We start from the raw sequence: 21,297 nt of genomic DNA, 5'->3' as shown, positions 1-21,297 counted from the left end.
AACTGTTAAAGACCCTCACAAAGGATCATAAGAATGATTAATCTCATGAAAAATAAAGTCACTTCTGGATTCTGCAATTTAAGCAAAAAACAAAACAACAAAATCCGTCTCGCATCTCAAAACAATACTAACGTATTCGAGTGCCAGCAAAAGCAAATAGTTATTAGCGTCTGCTGTCTTGTCCCTGTAAATAATTTCACTTTCAAAGTACATCTAGGCAAGTAAGCGTTTCACATACCTGAAAATATTTTATTCTTATAAATTGCATAACTTAATAATTAATTGCACATTTCTGTAACTCACTTAATGTTGCTTAATTTAAAAAAAAAAAAAATTAAATAGTGCAGTGTAAAGCCTGGTTTTTGTCTGTTTTTAGAGCAGCTGGAGAGAAAAAAGTGAAGAATCTGTTCCAGTCTAATCTCAAGCTCCTCCTATTTCTATTTTCCCCTTTTAACATCAGGCCGTTTAATCCAAGTGGCTCACAAATCCAGACAGGAAATCAACTAGATTACAGCCACTGCAGGCATAAATGCTTGTGCTCGACCTTTGCCATCTTCCAATATTGTTTCTATGCAGTATTTTTTTTTGCTCCTATTTATATTATTGGATTGTCTGCTATTGGAGGAATAAATAGCATATATATTTTACAACGAAAAACTGCATGGCTTGGGAAATGAATCCATTGTTATTTTAAGAGTTTATTTTCAATGAGTAGCAGACGGGTTCATGTCATTCATTCATTGCTCTTTGTCATTGGTAAATAAAAAAAAGTCCTCTGTAAAATCTGAAAATCTGGCATTACTGCTGTCTCTAATCCCTTTGGAGAGGGATAAAAAAAAAGGCTCAAGTCACGTTGCACACTGTACACAGACCAATAAATTAGGCAGTGGGCAAGACATTAACTTCCTATAATCATGTAATGACATTAAATGAAATCACTGGTAATTTCAGAGCATGTGAGAGAGCATATCAGCATAGATCTGCACTGTTATGGGCTGACAGGCTTTAAAGCAGAAGTTTTAATCACATCCTGAAGATCCTGGCTGCAGCATCCTTCAACACAACAAATCAAAAACTTCTCTACACTCAGACATGAGCCAAACAATGTAAAATATATTTGCATCTTGCATTATTGCATGTCATTCTGCCAAACCATCGCTCGCTTTGCTTTCTGTGGAACAGCGAGAAAGACACACTGAGCTTGCTTCTTTGAAAATACTCCAGTAGATACAGCTCACACTTGGCTGATCAGATCCCTTTCTGACACATTTACTATCTCTACATGTGTCCATCAGCTTGCAGCAGCAGAGTGAGCGAGTGTGGGTGAAAGCTGCCGAGGCCTGTTGATATTCTAATTTACAGGCTCATCAAAAACACATATAACCTGTTCATTGGACTCCCTAGTAAACAATGATGGGCTCTCTGGATCAACAAATATCAATCACGGTGTGAACACTGCAATTAGGATAAAAGAAAGTTGTGTGGGGGATGAGCTGTTAGTATACTGTGAAAGAGTACAGCATGAGATATTGCAGAAGCGGGAGGGAGCTTTCAGGACAAAGAACATGCATAAAATGACTGTAAATATCAAGCAAGAAAACAAGTGGTGAAAACTGAGGATTGAAAGAACATCCACAGCGAGAGGATGGAACACAGTCTGCAGCAAAACAGTGTGAAGGAGGTGTGGGAGTGGGATGAGAAAGACTGCTGGCTAAAGACAACCTGGCCAAATGGCTGAGGGGACACAGTTAAAGAGTTAAAACATGTTTTTCAGCCAGTTTGACACAGAAACTCTTGGACGTTTTGACAGGTCAACCTATCTCACACTCACTGACCATCTATATGTTCCCTGTTGATGAAAGTCTAGCTGATTATAGCCCCCTTTGATCATTCATCACTTTAAAGGTCAAGCCTCCAGTGTCCCTGATGGCATTACTTACACAATTTAATCACAAGCAGCTCATTAGAACCTGTTTAAAAGCCTTTTCAACGCTAAAGGTATCGCTACTCTTAATTGCTTTCTGGCAGAAAATAAAATTAGTCTGTGAAGGAAATATCATGCCAGGTTTAAATTATTTTCACAGGATTTTCCTCTGATATCAAGTGTGTCAGAAAATTATAAAGTCACAAATTCTGGATGTAACTCGGCCATGGACATGACAAACTTAAGACTGATATTTCAATTCAAATTACTTTTATTTATATAGTGCCAAATCTGCAGCAGTCGCCTCAAGGTGCTTTGTCTTGTAAGGTAAAGACCCCTACAATAATAATAATAATAATAATAATAATAATAATAATAATAATAATAATAATAAAACAACAACAACAACAATCAGATGAGCAAGCACTTGGCGAAAGTGGGAAGGAAAAAATTCCCTTTAACAGGAAGAATCCTCCTGCAGAACCAGGCTCAGGAAGGGGGAGCCATTTGTTTGTTGAGGGTGAGGAAGACATGATAAAATTGTGTAAGATAGCCAAAAATTAATAATAGCTATTGATTAAATGAAAAGACATGGATAAACACATAGAGTGAAAATCTGAATGACATGCAGGTGATCCTTAGCTGCTGCCTTTCATGACCTGAGAGATGGAGGAGGAAGAGCAAGAGGGTGATGTGGAGGAATGACATCAGGAAATATGCACACATACAGTGGTACCAAGGCAACGACACCCATTTTTCTTCCAACCGCCCAAGATCCACAGCTAGTTAGATCGTCACAATGACTGAACACAGTCAAGCCAGTTGTTTTCCTTTGTTTTTTCATTTTTTAAAATGTTTTTTTTTAACAGTAACTAAAGCAGACTACTAGCACCTCTGAAGCTCTCTCATTGAAAATGTAAATGGGTCATTCTATGTGTGTTCGTCAAATGCCTCCCAAGTGATCTTACAGATTTTCCTGGAAAAAAAACATCCAGGGTAAAGATGCACATGCTAGTAGTTTTTAAGAAAAGATTTCAGGTCCCTCCTTTCATTAGTTTTCTCAAAAAAACAAAGGATTTCAAGAGATGAAGGCAGAGCTGGTTTGAGATGTTTTTCTGGCATCGTTTTTTCAGGGGCTATTTGAAAGATTCCATTATCTGGAAAAGTGCTTCAGATAGGTCCTTCAAATCTTTTAGGTACTGTGGCTCTGTGAATATGGATTCTCATGAGTGCAGCTGAAGTTAACACAGAATGATGGATGCTTGAAGTCCCTAAAATATCTGGATAAAATATTTGGATCTCTGAGAGATTATTGGGGATCTGTAGGAAGTCCCTTATGTACAGGTTCTCATATACAAGCAACATAACATTCTTTAAAACGGTTCAAATCAGGTTACTGGTTTCACTGATATTAAAGCTTGAATACTTGAAAAACCCCCAACTCATTTTCATCCAACTTCAGTGTGACATTCCCCAGGTATGACAGCATGTACCGAATTCAAATTCAGCTTCTTAGAAAGACCAAGTTTCTGTTAATGTTAAATCCAAAATCTGTTACGGCGTTCTCTCTCATTTTCCCAATATGAATTTTTGAAACGGTCATATTTAAGTAAAGATTGTTTCAGAGGCAGAGCATGATGTCTGAATCCAATTTATGGACCCTCATTGCCCAGCAAGACAAGACTTTTATGAACAGGAAGGGAAGAAGTGTGCTGGGTGCCATTACAAAGCACGCTCCATTTCATAAAATGGAAAAGATTTATAGTGACTCGTGTCCTTGACTATTTCTTGGTGAAGACCATCTTCTAACCCATAACACAAAAGTGAACTGTTCTTTTTACACTCTTTTTTTAGATAAATTACACAAACATCATATACCATTTTGTTTGTTTGTTTTGCCAGATTAAGAGTTTTATTAACTCCCAACAGATAATTGTGTGAAAATTTGATTTTTTTTCTCAACAAAAATAAAAGGTGAAAAACAAAAAATGATCTGGAGTTTTAATATCATTCGAAGCAGCTAATTTAAACACTTATGTTACTCAGTTTTGCAATCAGACCTTGATTCTTTGCCAAATTTGTAAAAACGTGCCCAGCTAACAAACCTGACCCAGAACCACAGGCAAATGTACTCTCCAATACCACCCACATCGCAAGGAGGGGGGAAGGGAAGGAAGGAAACTTACACAGTCAAAGAGGATTTAGTATGGTGCTGAAAACGATCAACCTCAAGTATGAACCACGATGCTGTAAATAGTCTCATTTTTGAAAGAGCCACACAAGCTGTTTCTCCTTGTTTCCACTCTTTTGGCCAAACTAAGCTAACTGCCTGCTCACTGCAACATTAAGCAAAAGCTACCAGGCTGCATATTAGAAAGCTCAGCAGAGAGGCAGCACACTGGCAGAAGAAGAAGTCTTTAAAGTGGGGATCTGGATCACTCTCCAAAAAAAGAAGAAAAAAACAACAGTAAAGTAAGGCACTATCTTCAGCACAGGATGTACTCTCCTAGTATCTCGCTAGCTACAGAAAACGTCCTGTACTGTTCTGTTATCGTAACCATGATGCTCCAGTATCCTTGTTAGCCAGTAGTATTAATCTCTCACATAACAAAGAACGCTGATCCACTGCCACTGAAGCATCTTAAACCACATTTAAAAGCATGGGCTATGTGTTAAGAAGAGACAGGTACCTGGGAAATATGCTGAAGACACAAGTAGTTGATGCAGCTAATTCACTCATACATCTTTAGTGTCTGATTTTGCAACAAAAACACAAACTACTTTAGGCACTCACTGCGCCGACAGCCACCACACTGCGCAGCGCTGCCCACCAAAATGGCGCCGGTTTCAGTCCACCAGAAGATTAATGAAGCAGCCAACTCTTATTGAATCTAGCCTGCCCTCCTGCTTCTAAGAATCAGCATTTATCTTTGGAAAGTGTGAGAAGTTACTCCATTCATCCATTCTGCAAATTATCTCTACGATCACATTAATAGGAACAGATAGATGGTCACAAATGGTGATAAAGTTTGGACTCTGGTTTGGACTTTAAATTATGTATGGACTAATTGCACAATTAAACATTAGCATCTGCACTGGAATAGATCTGATTATATATGCCCAGACTGTAATCTACATATTCTTTTCATTTCTTTGCTACGTGATGCTATCTCACTACTAAATCTTGCTGCTTTGCATACACTAATGGATGGACTTCATATTCATTACACACGATGCATCTTACATTTTTTTGTAGCTTCTATCAGTCGTGCACTACTATCCATTAGCTTTATCGTCATGTCTGAATGAACAGAAGCCACAGAGGTAGGGTCAGACCTAGCAGCATTTAGATATCACTTTCAGTGGTGGACAGGACAGACGTGCATGGGCACAGAAAAGATACAATTTCTGTTTTTGTCTACAGATGTCTCTTGTGTTTGTGAGTTACTCAGCTTTTTTTAAGGATGAATGATTTGGAGACTGAACAAATTTCAAACTTTTGACATGAGACTCCCATTTACTCTGCTGAGAACTAATCAAATTACAGAACAAGCCCCAAAGCTGCTCCTTAGGTCCACATTTCAGTACTAACACAGCTCCATAAACTTCAGAGTCTAAAACAGACAGTTTGCATGTGTTTACTTGCCAGGGTTAGACAATGAGACCTCTCTAAAGAGCACAAATGCCTCTCTCACTCACACACACACACACACACACACACACACACACACACACACACACACACACACACACTTACTTCTCTACAGTTTCACAGAATGGATGTTTACAGTAAACTCTGTGATGCGATGAGGACAAATTTATAACCAGTTGTGGATATAATCCAACCCATGATCTAAAGTTTGATGCTTCTAGCTGTTTTCTGAGAGTCTCTTGTCTGAATTGATTGACCTTCTGTCATGGTTTGCTGTGTGGCAGGCAGGAGAAGGACCCAAGATGCAGACTCACAGACACGGGGATAAACTCAAAAAACACAGCTTTATTGCTGGCCACGAGAAGTAATACAAAATAACCTAAAACTGGGAAAACTAAAGCATGAGCTGTACAAGGAACCGAACCACGGGGAGAATTACACACAACATGAGGGAGACCGCGACGCCGAACAGAGGGAGACGCAGACAGAAATACACAGAGGGTTAACGAGGAAAGTGGGAACACACGGGGAACACAGCTGACACAGATAACCATAACGAGACAGGGCGGGGTGAACATAACACTGACAGGAGACGGGCAGAGTCAAACAGGAAGTACAGAGGTTCAGACAGGAGGAGAGAGAGCACGGGGAAAACACAGACATAACGGGCTGGGGAAACATGGAATAAAACATAAGGAGAGACGAGGGCTCACAGATACACAGAGGGGCACACAGGGGGTAAAAGCCACGAAGGGAAAACACTTAGGGAACAACACAACAGGGCAACTCAGGAAACATGGCCTAAATAGGGAACAAAATACAAACATACAAGAAAACTAAGAATACTGGGCCAACATGGCCCAGGACCATGACACCTTCAACATCATAAAGTAGCAAGATCCATGTAAGAGTGTTCTCTGAAAGGAAAGAGAGCTGCATACATTTATGCTCATGCTACAACACTGGCAACTTTGTTAATTTCTTAGCTATTATACTTCTTCAAATCTACACATTCTCCAGCTACTTTGTTAGGTACACCTGTTCAACTGCTTGTTTAGACACAAATCTAATTAGCCAATCACATGGCAGCAAGTGGGGGCATGTAATCACGTAGATGTGGTCAAGATGACCTGCTGAAGTTTAAACTGACCACGAGAATGAGTAAGAAAAGTGATTTAAGTGCCTCTACATGTGGCATTGCTGTTGGTCTGAGTGTTTCAGAATCTGCTGATCTACTTGAATTTTCCCACATGACAATTTCTAGGATTTACACTGGTTTGCAACAGCAGTTCTCTGAGCAAAAGGTGTCCTCTTTATGCCAGAGGTAATGGCAGAATCACCTTCAAGCTGATGGGAAGGCTACAGTAACTCAAATACCTAGTTGTTACAACCAAGGTATGCAGAAGAACATATCTTAATGCACAACACTGCACCAAAAGGCCACACCAGGTGCTACTCTGGTCAGCTAAGAACAGAACTGAGGCTACAACTTTATTTATATAAAGCCAAACCACACCAACAGTCATCGCAAGGTTCTTTATATTGTAATGTAAAGACCCTACAATAATAGAGAGAAATAAAGTCACACAGACTCACCAAAATTGGACAATAGAAGATTATAAAAATGTTGCGTGGTCTGATGAGTTCTGATTACTGCTACCATCATAGAAGCCATTCAGAAGCCAGGGTCACAATTTGGCATAAGCACAAAGCCTGAATCCTTCCTTGTTAAGGGGTCAAGCTGCTGTTGATGGTGGTGAAAGGGTGTGGGTGATATTTTTCTGACACAGTTTGGGCCCCTTAGTACCATCCTTCAGCACCACAGCCTATCTGAGTGTTGTTGTCGAGCATGTTCATCCCTTTATGACCGTAGTGTGCCCATCTGATGATGGCTGCTTCCAGCAGGATAGCAAGCCATGTTACAAAGCTTCAATCATCTCCAACTGGTTTCTTGAACATAAGAGTGAGTTCACTGGACTCAAATGGCCTCCACAGTCAACAGATCTCACTCCAATAGAGCACCTGTGGGATTTGGTGGAACGGGGCATTCGCATCATGGACGTGCAGCCAACAAATCTGAAGCAACTGTGTGATGCTATCATGTAAATATGGATTCATGTATAACTGGTGGTTAATAATAAAGCTGTGAGGAACATTTCCATAAAAATGACTTGTGGGTGAATGCAAAATGCAACTCAATGTTTTTATCTGAATCTAACCGGAGCACAAGTTTATCTTTATCACAAGTTGCATCTGTCTACAGTTTGACACTAATGCCTGACACTAATACGTTAAACACCTAAATTTTAAGTTTTAGATTTCATTTTTTCTTGTCTTATTATGTATATCATATATAAATATATTCATCCTGCTCCTCTATGTCTAATCGTTCATGAAGATGAAGTAAAATCCTAACCGCTACATGCAGCTTGTTTCATCTTGATACTGAATTTCATCAAGAGTGTCTAAATGAAAGCACCAGCTGACAGAAGAAACTGGCAGGCGTTACTGTGAATCCACTCCTTAGGGAATCTCTTCTTTTGCTCCCACTACAAATGAACTGACATCTAAAGGAAGAAAAAGAGCCTCATGCATTAGCAAAGATCGTGACTGTAGGGGGGGTATTTTTATGACAACTAGAGGCCTCCCAGGACTTTTAACTGGTACTGCTCACTGTGTGTATCCAGCCTCCGTGGTAAGTGGAGCACCAGCACACGGTGCAGTGAAGTTCAGTTCTGCATCGCAGGCACTTTTCTAAATTATCCTTCTACTGCATTGCATGAACAGTTTGAGAGTATCAAGTTAACAATCAACTTAATCAATTTGCTATTCAGTCAATATTAATCAGTCCATTAATTAATCACTCGGGTCACAGCTGCCATATTCATACTCTCATTAGCCCACTTCATCTACAGTATAATGGCATCTTTTAACAACTCACTCACTAGCTCACTAATTATGAATCATTTGTTTAATGTGTGCAAGAATGGAGGTGTAAAAATGGCACGTTTTGCTTTTTTTTGCTTTTTTTGCTTTTGCGTGTTGGGGGTAATGAGTGGGACTATTTCTTGGCCGGGAAAATTAACTTCCTGGAATGTTTGTTGGTTGACTAACAACTTAGAGGTGACAGCAAGACCCTAGGAAATACGCAGTAATTAGCCAAACTGTATTCCCTTAAGATTCCCTTAGCTTGGCTCATAGACAGCCAGCTTCATATGAAACTGGGAGATATGAAACGTATTAATCCATCAGCAGCTGAGAAGGTGCACAATCCCAAATCTCTCTCAAAGTCATAACCGCTTCTTAATTCGCAGAATAAGAAAGAACGAGAACCTGGGTACCTGCTACTGAGTTTGGACGGGGCAGCGCAAGAGAGGAGGTGCTGTGCAAATGGTGCTGTGGGAGGGGCCTTTTCGGTGCTGGTGGAGTTCTGGGCTCCATGATGTCCATTCTAGGTAAGGCCTCATCTGGCTGGGTTGTGAGATTGTCCCTGGTTGGCCTGGGATGGCGGTCCTCATTTGTATGGCCCATTACGCCGCCACTTCCCTCTGGGCCTTCGTCCTTACCCAGACCCTCAGTGGAGGTGCTGCGCTCCTCATTCTCAGAAGAACTAGTGATTGTTGCTGTGCAGCGGAAAGAAAAATATGGTTAACAGAGCCAAGAAAAGAAAAAAAACAACAACAACATCTGGCATGTGACTGCTTATATGCACATCCTCATAAATGACTAAAGACAAAAAGTTAAGCAATAGCTTCAACATCATCAAAAACACATTTATTCAATCTACAATGAAATACACCCTTTTTTGTTTTACTCACAAGTCATCAATCAATAAGTTTCATTGTACTTGATGAGCCCTCTACCTTTTTGTGTTCAACTATAAATACAAACTCTATTTAAAGAGAAAAAAAGTGTCCTATTTTGGGAGAATCAGACCCGTAAGCAACAAAGACAGCAGTGTCCCAGTTTTGACAGGAGGGAGCTGAAGCCTGAAGGCTGAAGTGGCACAGACAAACAGAGAAACTGGCTGTGGGGTAGAGGTGCACATTTTACATAGATAGTGATGTTGCATCTCCCTAACTTTGAGATTGTAGGAAGGTGTGGCAAACACCAGGAGAGTCATATTTCATTTCCCGATTCCATATTATAGCCCATGTTTGTTTAGCTAACCGTTTTTTTTTTTAAACTTCTGATGATGCACGACTAGGCATCTGTGTTGGACGTGCGTCACTATGTGTAAAAAAAAAAGAAGAAGAAGAAAAAAAACCACAATTTGAAGTCCTGTAATATGAACAGATACCATCTGGAGACACAGAGCAGCAGCAGCTCTCACCTATAATTCCACTATCCTTGCTCTCCAACGTTGAGGTGGGGCTTTGAGATGGAGGCCCTGGACTGCTCCCAGTCATGAGTCCACAAGGAGGGCAAGGGGCTGGGCTGGATGCAGGGCTAGAGAGGGTTCCACTGGGACTGCTGCTAGAGCCACAGTGGGAAGAAGGTAAAGGTAAAGGCTGGGGCAAAGACTGGCCTCCCGCACTGGTGCTCAGGGTGGACGAGGGGCTCTCTGAGCAGGGTGAGGCTGTGCTGCAGGTCAGGGTGGAGCTGGGACTCCCCCCCTGAGCAGAGGAATCATACTGGGGAAAAAAAACCAGAGAAGAGAAAGGGTTAGAAAAAGTTAAGCCATAAATAAAGGTGGAAAAAAGGCTCTGTGGAACAATACTTGAGCATGTTTAAGTGAAATTCCTCTATGTTGAAAGTGGAGTAAATTAGCAGTGCCAATTTCAAACCTTTTAACAGCACTTCACTCCTCGTGACACTGTTGGCCTTCTTGCGCAGCGTTATTTGCAATAGTGAGTGAATATGTTTGAGCGTGCATGCAGATGGGAATTGAAAAGATAATTCCAGTTATTTTCATCCTTGCTGTCATTTCCCAGTTTTTCCTTTTTTCTAAAGATGACTGGCTGTCGTCAAAACTAAAATCAATCACTGCAGACATTCAGAATTTACCACGCTCTGGGGTTTTTTGCGATGTACCACACAGAGGAAAGACAAAAAAGTGCAAAAAAGAAATCACGGCATCAGTCTAAACGATGTTACTGATTAAAACAGCACACCTAAATTTTAAGTAGGGAAATCGAAAAAGGCAAGTATTATACTCGCTTTTCGAACACGCAACTTTTTTTAAGTCACCTCTGATGAGTAAATTCAAGATACTCAGACCTGACTTCGCATACTTGCCAATGCAATAACTATAACATGGGAAGTAAGTATTTAACCCTTTAAAGCCTGCAACATGAAATACTTGCCAGAAATTTCTATTTTTTTTTAAATTTATAAATTGAGTGTTAATTAAACCTTAAATATAGGAGTTTTAATTTGTTATTTGTTACATTCAGCATTTTTCTGCAGTTTATCATTTAAAAACATATTGTGGAATTTAAGTTTTCCCGTTAGGAAAAAAAAAATCATATTTATGATGCAGAAGTAAGAAAAACTGTATAAAATGTATAAAATATGATACATTGGACATTAAGGGGTTAATAGTGCAAAAAAATTACAAAGCTAAGGGCCAGGCTGGAAAAAATGGATGCAGTAATGAAAACAAATCTTCTATCATACCCATCAATAAAAAAGCCTTCAACTTTTAAACTCACCTTTTGAGAGAACAGAAAACACATATGCACACATAATAGCAAGTGCACATCACTACAGCAGCACTGCGGTGAGTTACATTATATAAGAAAGACTGTGACGTTTTTCTTTAGGTTGTCAAAGGGGTCTTGGTTCTAGCTCGTACATTTTAATGAATGCTTTTAATCTATTGAGTTTCTCCACTGGTCTTTAAAAATACATGTCTACATCATATAAAAATTCATAGCATTTACCAATTAAGGGAGCGAGAATTGAAAAATGTTTGAATTCACATTTTTTTAACAGACGGGCGCAAAAAACAAAAAGGAGTCTTTTATCCTTTCATTTGATCACGTGCATTTCAGGTCTCTTCATTACTGATGCAACCTTTCTGCAACACAGAGAATGTATGGAGACAAGGCAGCAGAGTTTAAACAGCTCACTGTTATTCCCTTTATACCAAAGCCTCATCTATCTTAGCCAGGACAACCCACATTCCTCATATGAGCTTTGCTATCTCTGTGAAACTGACTGAATCTGGAGCTCAGGTGGTGGAATGAGGCTGCGAAAATGGGCCATGGCTGAAGCATGCAAAGGCAAAAAGATCGAAAGACATTCGCACAAACAATAACTCTTTATACACAGAGCTTAAACTAATCAGGCACTGAGTGTAAAAGCCATGCGGACACATGGCAAAGCAATTAATAATGATGCAAAATACATACAGAGTGATTTGAGTGCTCAAAGCACACACTCACACAGTACACAATGAGTTCTGTGCAACTGCATTTTAAAATGCAGTCTAATTATCTTTAATAAGCTTGATTCAAATGTTTAAAGAAGATCGTGAGGGCAATCGTTGTTTTTCTTTTACACCATCCATTCTCCTTTTCTATGCCATGGCAGTATGGGGCCAGTTAATCAATATGTGGCCTTACCTTCTTTTCCCTCCTGTCCTCCATAGGAGAGCTAGCAGTACCGGGCGTTGTTTCTCCCAATAAGAAGCATAGTCTGGTCATTAGTTCCTGGTTAGAGAGGGAGGAGCCAGGCTGTGGCTCCACGTGGAGGTCTGGAGCATACACACATTCGGGACACAGGGATTAACAAGCATGAAAAAACACAGCAGGCCAAATGAAGCCACCGACAAACCGATGCTGCAGATTGAGCACAGCTCCCTTTTAGAGCTTCCCACCCAGCAGCATCAGGCAGTGGACTGAAAGAAATGTATGCATCCACAGGTCAGCGCAGCCCCAGCTGCACTGATTACGGATGCACAGACAGTGGCTTTCCAGTCCCCGGGTTGACGCAGCAGCAGCGAGAGGTTGTGTGAGGTTGTGAGTTTGCCCGTGCTCACGCCTGCCAGGTGCTCTCGGTTAAGAGACGGGTTGTGAATTTCAATGAGCTCGGCGTCGACTCTGGAGCAGAAAGGAGTGCCTCGGCTCTGCCTCCACTGTCGTTCCTAGAGACTGGCTGACAAAGGCCATGTGCAGCATTCATTTATCACTGTTTAAGGCTCCCCTATGCTCTGACCTCCAACCCCTGCTCCTTTAAGGTCCATGCTTACTTCAGCAAGTAAACAGTTTTCGCGTCTCTGCGCTTTACCCGGACGAGCGATACATTCGTTCATTCTCGCACCTCATCTGTGTGCTGTTATCAGCTGAGTAACATGCATATTGAGTAGGCATATAAACAGGATGACAGGACATCATGGATTACAGGAACAGCTCACTCCTCCACGCAAACATCTTTTCATTTAGACATCACATTCCACTCAGTCGTTCTCTTTCTGGCTCACTCTCACGCTTTAAAGACACTACATCACTCTTACAGACAAACAAATTGTGTACAAAACACAAGTCAAACCCTGAGAGGAAAAGGGTCAGTTCTGAGAATCAAGTGTGGTCTTTTTTTTGTCTGCTTTTTGTTTTGTTTTGTTTTGGAAGGTGCCCCAGTTACAACCTTCCTTAGTGTAGCCTTTGTTGGTACTTTTTTCACAGCTTGGGCATCTGCTGAATATTTGGGCAGGATGTGTATTGCAGCGAGGGGGGAGGAGGGAAAACTTTGCATTTAGTCAGCAGTGCACTGCGATCCAATCTGGAGTAACATGAGGACACACCGAATGTCCAGTTCTATTCATCAAACCACCTAGCAGTTGCCATTGGAAACGGGAAGCTGAGAGGTGCCTGGCAACCAGGATGGAAGATGCCTCGTGAAATCTGTTTAGCCCAAGGGTAGCCCTCTGGCCAGAAACACAGAGAAAGCTGGCAGAGAGGTCAGTGTTTACACCATTATTGCTAACCTTAACTGTGTAAAGCAGCATACAAAGAAGCCAGGGCAACGACTCAAGAGAAACTGGAATAAAACAAATCCACTCTCAGCCATCCCATGAAAATGACACAGGCACCACTATCCTTATATACATCTTACAGAGGAAAAAAACTCAGCAAAGCCTTTTAGATGTAATTAACCTGCCCTCATTTTCTCTTGAATCTCTTTCTCATTCATTCTCTCTCACCTATAGCCCTATTCTCATTCAGCTCCACTGATCAACACCTGCCAAAACAAAACAAAACACACACACGACGATGCTATACCCACGCCCACACGCTCCCGTTCTCACCTCTGTGGTCTGCTTTGCCACGGCATGAGGCAAAGACGAGTGGCTCTCTTGCGCTGGAAGAGCCATCCACATACTCCAGCCTCCTTACCCGTCCTTTGGCCACAGCAAAGAGGCAGAAGGGAGAGGGAGGGAGGGAGGGAGGGAGGGAGAGCAGGCAGGGTGGGAGGGGGGATGGATTGAGGGTGGAGGTAGGGAGGGATATGAAAGAAAGTGAGAGAGAGGGAGGGCGAGAGAGAGACACAGAGAGAGAGAGAAATTAAGCCTCCTCAGATGAGATCTGTGGTGCAGAATTTGAATTGTGTCCCATGAGTATAAAGAAGAATGTATACAGTGTAAGCCATGAATACAAACAGTGCAACATTCACTGGACTGTGGGCGGATATCTATAATATATTAACACCACAAATGTGTGTGTGTGTGTGTGTGTGTGTGTGTGGTAGGGACAGCGGTGCACTCTGATGTGTGTGGGTGTGTCTCACTTTATGCAATATCTCAGTGTTTTTTGAGGTGCAGATTCTTCAGCACTGGAGCCCGTTTGAGGATGAGATGTTTGCGTACACTGACATGTTTTTTTTTAATACTCAAGGCTTCTTAGTGTTTGAATCACGCATGTGAATCAACTCAGAAACACTCGGAAGTCTAACATACCGTTCAATATTTGATCGCCAAAGAAACAAAAGCCATGACACTCTAATATAGATTTAGATATATTTTTTCACTTACTGCAATTTTCAATCTCATATTTGCTCGGGTGGGAAAACAAGGCAGTGCTACATGTAATGAAATGCAATAGCACCTTTTTTTGAATGGCTGTACTTACTGCAGCACACTGCCACCTGGTGTTCCCTCTAAGGTCAGTAAATGTAAAGTTAACTTTCTTACATGCAGCAAATTTAGATGGATTCAAATATGGAAAATATCGCAGAACATGAGGGGTTTTTTTAAGATTATTACTACTGAAAATATTTACTCTTTGTTCCATGTATTTATAAGCTTTAAAATATTTAAAATTCACAAAAGAATATGCAAATCAAGGAACTTTCCGTATAAGATACTATAAAATTTGTGCTCTAATATTTCTTTTGATTGACCTACTATGAAGAATGCTGTACGTACAGAGTTGCTCACCTTAAACCTGACATTAACCAGTATATACAAGCAGGTTGCTTTGTGACCTACAACTGAGCTTTCAAAAACAATAAAGAAAATTTGAAAGTACCAGTTTGCATACACTGAGCATTAGCATTTTACAGGTAGTTAAGTGGTACCTTAATATAAATCACAGTGTAACTTTAATGACATTGAAAAAGTAAATCCGCAAAAAGTAACTACACCTTTTTTAAAATCTAAGGTTTTACATATCATGAGAAGAAAGTAAAGTAGATGAATACATTCTCAGAAGAACAACATCACATAAATATTACAATATGTCATTATTTATGTAACATAAACTAAGGCAAAACACAGTAGCAGTCTTGTGAAGGAGACCTTTAGTGCTTCCATAGGAAGTGCATCTGTTAGCAGGGGGTGCTGCTATCAAATGCACTTAAATAAATGCCCTTCAAGTCGATTATACTACACCGAACACCACTAGTGGAAAACATGCAGGGCAGTCTTTCCAGGAGTGGACATCCCTGACAAATCCACTCAGAGGAACTGAGTACTGCATGATCTCAGACTCTACAGCCCTCAGGTGACATGTTAAATGTTAAAGTTCATGACAGTACAATTAGAAAATGATTAAATAAGCATGACTTGTTGGGAAGGGTCTACAGGAGAAAGCACATGTCGGCATAGATTAGGTTTACAAAGTTACATATGAACAAATCACAAGACTTCTGGAACAATGTCCTTTGTACAGATAAGACCAACATGGAGATGAATCACAGCACCACGTTCGGAGAAAACCAAACACAGCATATCAGCACAAACACCTCATAGCAGCTGTGAAGCACGGTGGTGGAGCGGTGATGATTTGGGCTTGCTATGCAGCCACAGGAGCTGGACACCTTGCAGTCATTGACCATGAACTCCTCTGAACGCCAAAGTATTCAAGAGTCAAATGTGAAACCATTCTGACAGCTAAAACTGAAGCTGGTTCATGCAACAGGACAATGATCCCAAGCCCAGCAACAAATCTCCAACAGAATGGCTTAAAAAAGAAAAGAATCGAGATGATGAAATGCCCCAGTCAAAGCCCAGTCTGCAAACAAACTGAAATACTGCAGCAGGAGAGCTGTCTGCGAGTAAATGCTCACAAACCTCAATGAACTGAAACAATGCTGTAAAGAAGAGTGGGACAAAATTGCTCCAACAATGTGAGAGCCTGATAAAGTCATACCAAGTTATTGCTGGTAGAAGTGGTTTTACAAGCTACTGGGGTTTACTTAGTTTTTCACACACTGCTCCTGCACTCTGGCTCAGTTTTTGCTATATGACAATAAATACACAGTGTAACACATGTTGCTGCTGCGTGTAAATTATTTTATAATCTGCTAACGACAAGGTCATTTTTAAAAGGATATCCTGATACGTAAAACCTTCGAATTCAAAGAGGACGTAGTTTCTTTATCACATAACTGAATCACGTCACGTGATTCTGCTTCTGCACTTTTTGTCATTTTTGGTTTATTGAAGCTTTGATGAGACAGATTGACAGGAAATATGGGAATCAAGAGAAAAGGCAATGCCAGGTAACAATGCTTTTCTGCAACAATCAAACACAGATCACATGAAATGGATTTCAGTCTGTCGGCTAACGTGTGCCCCAATTCACAGTTGTTTGAATAAGTAAAAACACATTTTGTTTGTCATGCCAACAGTAGATGTGATGCATGTGATAATAAGCTGGCCTCAAATTAATGGTTGGTTTATTTTCTCTTTCATCGTGACCAAAAATGTGACTTAATATCTTACACATTGATCCAAAATAGTACAATATTTCAAAAATGACCCACCTAATTGAGGTTTCTTGCCTTAAGTTATCTCACTTAATTATTTACTCTGACAATCTGTCAACATGCTTTTGAGCCCTAGAGGCACGGTCTGTATGCACTTGGATTTTCTGTCACATGTATGGAACAGCTGAACGCACAGACGATCCCCGCTAATCAAGGCAAACCCGTGAAAGCATGCTGTTATTTTTGCAGCTAGTCCCTGACGCACACCTCCTTGTCACTCTCAGTTACATACAGCACATCCAGACCACGCTTTTGTTTGGATGATCATCTCAAGTGAACCCACCTGGGAACTTGCTGCACGACTGGGAGGGAACAATGTCGGCCTGGTGAGGGAGAAGAGGTGAGGAGGGCAAAGAAATGGACACGCCCTTGGTCAGTCTCTTCTGTTTTGCTGAGTTTTTGGTGCAGCCGCCATCGTGGTCCTGGAAGTGAGAGGCACGCTGGCCGCTGCCTCTCTGCAAGGTGCTGTGGGCATACACCTCGTCACCTGCGTGGAACACATAGGTGGGTGTAGAGAGAAGACAGAGGTGGGCAGGTGTTGAGGTAAAAGCAGAGTTAGTGCAGTTACAGTAGATCTAGGATATCACAAGAAGAGAATAAGCCTATTAAATATGTCTCACAGAAGGCTGCGACACAGCAAACACATCGTGTCTCCAGGCATATTTCCCAGTGAGGTAATGGAAAGTTGGCATTGCTGGATCATCTATTTAAAGAATTGGGATCACGCTCATTAAACTGGCTACAGTTATTCTCTCTTAATACTTCAATCATTTTCATATCCACTCTTATTACAGCCTTTAAAGAGACATTATAATTCCCAAAGCCATGTGATTAGAGAGACTCACTTATATACTGATTATATATCATTGCCATAGTTTGCCCTGTAGCAAAATTAAGCAATTTACTACCTTCTTCTTTGAATGAGTGTGTTTTACCACTAGCCAAATAAGTAGTCAGAACTGCATTGCCTAATCTATGAATTCATCTATTATGCTGTTGCATAATCCCTGAAAGTGTGGAATGATCATAGCCTTTTAATGGCAAGCTTTAAAGAAGGAGGCAGAAAGTGGCATCTCTCTGCAAATGATCAGAGAAGAGCCAGTGTACTGTAAACACACTTTATCATTTTAATGAGACTGACACAGTTCTCTATCAGCCTCTCTGTTCTTTCTACCCAGTGGAGCACACTATCAAATATTGATGGGCAACATGGTTGCTCTAATACCCAGCTCTACTTATGTTTATGTATCTCCGCAACACACTCTGGAATCACATCTTTACTGCAGCGAGTTGACAAGTGTACACTTTTAAAATAAAAAAAATTAAAAAACAAACAGCTTCATTTCATCTGCGACAGAGAATCCTAAAGAACACTGAACTTATGTACAGGAGACACAACAGCCTCATGCCAAGTGCACAGATACATCTGCTGGACTCACAAATTCTTCTGGTGTTCAACGTGTGTTTAGTAGGTCAGGATGTTTGCTTAACCCACTCTAACTTCGTCTGACACACTTTAAATTCAAGCACCGGGACACTGTGTGAAGGACGGAACACTGATGAATTAGGCTAATTGAAATGACTCTACTTAAATCACCCAAGAGAAGAGAGAACCTGAATATTACCATCAAACAACACCAGAATGAGTGTGCACAACATAACATACATTTTCCATTTACAGTATTGTGACCTCCAAACAAAAGGGGCATACAGTTAAAAAAAAACATCTGCTAAAAGTTGCAATATTATTTTGTTCAGCATGCATGCCTCGTTTTTGCTTCACTGGTACTTCCAGTGGTTTTGTTTCTACCTGAGTGCCTCTGGCTCTTTTTCTCCCCTCGTTTTCCTCCTCCATCCCTCTTGTTTCCAAAAACTGCTCTGAACATAGCTGGGCTGTTGCTTCACCGTCTACTGACTGTGGAAGGGAAAAAAAGTTAAATGTTCATTTGAATTAGGGGCACATTATTCAGACAAAATTACCCCCGCTGTTAGTTCTTAATTCAGCTGCCACATTTAAATGGTGTTTTTATTTTAATACCATGATCAATATATATAGTCTTTAACAAATAGTTTGCACGAATTATTATAGTAAGCTAGATATGAAAAAAATTAGCATCCCAAAATTCTCAGATTACCTGCTCTTAAGTCTTCTTTGATGCCTCCATGTCCTCACATATATCCACAGGAAGCTGATGGAGGAGCATTTAAACTCGCGGAGTCCAATTAAAAAGTGTTTCACCTCCCGAAAATGATGGGAGAAGCGGGTCGTCTTGCACATGCGCATTGGCCCTGTGTTCCACATTTGATGGAAATCTGTCTATGCATTTGATACATCTTATCCTATCCTTTTATGTTTTTTGTGTCTTTATCCCATTTTGATGTTTGAACTTAATGAAACTGCCATTTTTTATTTTTTATTATTCGCTGTAATCTATATCTCTCATACTATGCCAGGCCAGCTAATAATAGTTTGTGCTCAAACTCATTTAAATTAGTTTTTGATAATTATTTTAAGAGTAGCCTAACTTCGTGTAATTTTCTAAGGAAGCTGGAGTGAATATCAAAGCAGCGCACTCGGACATTACGTTAAATACATGCCGTGATCCATTTTGAACACCAGGGGACGACAGCGCAAATTACAAGTTCCTAACCGGCCTCAAGGGGGCGACAATGAGCCGCCACCGGCATCCTTTATAATCCGGATGATAACCTCAGAGCAGTCCTTTCGCTGCCTGTGCTCTCGTGTGTTGCAGCAAGTGAAAGGCGTTCTTGTGAACTTTATAATGCGTAACCTCGGCGACTCATTCACCTTACCTGACATGACCTACTGTAAGTATATTCAGGCGCCCTGTCGAGTTAAAGACAGCTAAGTTAGTGACGTCTGTTCTGTTGAGTTTTATGGTGAATCAACGGACACGTGTAAAATGAGCTCGAGCCATTTTGTGTCACGAGTTAGAAAATATTTTGTGCAAAATAATCCCGGCTTCTTAGTTTTGCCCCAGACTAACGGCTAAGTGAGCGAAATGAGCAGTAACACGGGGCTAAATATGATGCCTCGTGCCATGAGAGAGAGCTGATTTTAAGAAAGGTTAATGGATACTCGTTAACGATACCAGCTTTAGCATAGCACCGGATGTGCTCCATTATTGCTAGTTAGCTCATGTTAATTCTAACATGAGCTTTGTAACTAATATTTTCCATGCGCATATCTGCTAAACCTGTTCTGACCTTGATTAAGTGTTAAAGCGTTTTTTAACGTATTTTTTCGCACTTTTAAAGCAGATCATCCCGCTGGATGAATACCTGTATGAGCCAGCTGCGGATGACTGATGTGTTTCAGCATGATGCACTAGTGATGCCAGTAGCTGTGTATTACATGACCTGAGACGACAGCTGACAAGCAGTGTGCGAACATGTATGTATTGAGTTTACATTGTAACGACTTTGCTACTGTTTAGTAAAGTGACCAAGCCTGTCCTCGGACCACATCTTTGACAGCCTGGGCTCTCTGCTGTGAGTTCCTGGGTTATAACATTTAGATGTAATATTAAATGTCCCTGCGCTTTCTGATCGCTCATTTTCCATGGCGTCTCAGATTGAAGAAGGGAGGATAAAATGTTTGTTTTAACATGCCAGCACACAAAAACCTTAATTACATATTCTTGTAAAGAGACTGTATCATGTATAAAAAATTTTTCCTCCTTCAGACGTATGAAGGATATGTATAAGGCACGGGGTAATAAAACCAGAGCTGCGAGAGGCTGACAAGCTGTGGACCAACGCTGAGAATGCTGGTGAGCGCTTAAAATGTTTTAACTGGGGTTGTACATGAATTTGCATCCACTGATAGACCTGGAGCAGACTTCTTTGGCTTCTGGGTTTGCATAGAGATGCTAAACTGAGCCTTCCTTGCGCTTTCTGACTGCTTCATTTTTATAGCAGCACAGATTGAATAGAGGAATACATTTTAAGCTTGTTAGGAATGGTCAAAGGTTGGGTTCACATGGGGATACGTGGTGTGACGTGACAGCTTTAAGTATTCACCCACTAAATACATTAATACCTGCACATGCTTTCAAGACAGATTTACAGGGTAGTGGTTTCTAGACAGACTGTGGTGGTCACTGTTGACTGAAGGCATTGATGAGATCTTACTTTAAATTGTTTATTGCAGGATCGCTGATATCTTTATGCAGTTGGATGTTTACATTTTCTAATATTTTTATTTAATATTTTACCCCTTCTTACAGATAATGAGTGGGATGCATTGTAAAAAGCAAATGGAGCTTGGCCCAGTGGGACATCTTCACTTCCTCTGTTGCCAAAGAAACCGAAGAGCAAGTTTGTAATTGTCATGTTGTGGTTTCAGTGCTGCATTTATAGCAGGTCTTCATTTGCCAGCAAGATTTGTGTTGTATAAACCTGACTCTTTTTTTTATTTTTATTTTTTTATTTAAATAAAATTATTCAACCGTATTTTCATGAGTACTTTTGTGAAAGTAAAAGTTTA

The 21,297-nt window shown here is 40.6% G+C and overlaps 1 protein-coding gene, 1 long non-coding RNA gene and 1 other non-coding gene across 4 annotated transcripts in view; 2 read left to right on the top strand and 1 right to left on the bottom strand.

The window, feature by feature from the left end:
- Window positions 1-13,914, bottom strand: part of LOC146678856 (protein TANC1-like) — a 45,348-nt gene extending 31,434 nt beyond the window's left edge. The window contains exons 1-4 of the mRNA XM_085403939.1: window positions 13,828-13,914; window positions 12,146-12,276; window positions 9,910-10,210; window positions 8,918-9,199 (exon numbers count right to left, since the gene is read on the bottom strand). Coding sequence (XP_085260065.1) covers window positions 8,918-9,199; window positions 9,910-10,210; window positions 12,146-12,226 — 664 coding nt within the window. The 5' untranslated portion in view covers window positions 12,227-12,276; window positions 13,828-13,914. The remainder of the gene's footprint in view (window positions 1-8,917; window positions 9,200-9,909; window positions 10,211-12,145; window positions 12,277-13,827) is intronic.
- A 5,554-nt stretch (window positions 13,915-19,468) lies between these two features.
- LOC146678854 (uncharacterized) lies at window positions 19,469-21,263 on the top strand. 2 transcript variants are annotated; one of them, XR_014911474.1, is made up of 4 exons: window positions 19,469-19,616; window positions 20,067-20,202; window positions 20,495-20,581; window positions 21,038-21,263. It is a non-coding gene; the product is annotated as an uncharacterized LOC146678854 (long non-coding RNA). The 2 variants fall into 2 exon arrangements; XR_014911475.1 differs by having other exon boundaries at window positions 19,474-19,616; window positions 20,070-20,202.
- Window positions 20,622-20,755, top strand: LOC146678855 (small nucleolar RNA SNORA31). Its single transcript, XR_014912673.1, has one exon. It is a non-coding gene; the product is annotated as a small nucleolar RNA SNORA31 (small nucleolar RNA).
- Window positions 21,264-21,297: the final 34 nt, after the last annotated feature.

The sequence above is a fragment of the Rhamphochromis longiceps genome, linkage group LG1 (assembly GCF_057381845.1).
Source record: "Rhamphochromis longiceps isolate RC_006_pf linkage group LG1, R_longiceps_female_GT1.1, whole genome shotgun sequence".
Classification (NCBI taxonomy): Eukaryota; Metazoa; Chordata; class Actinopteri; order Cichliformes; family Cichlidae; genus Rhamphochromis; species Rhamphochromis longiceps.
The sequence above is the reverse complement of the archived record's forward strand: the minus strand, read 5'-3'. Positions and strand labels throughout refer to the sequence as shown.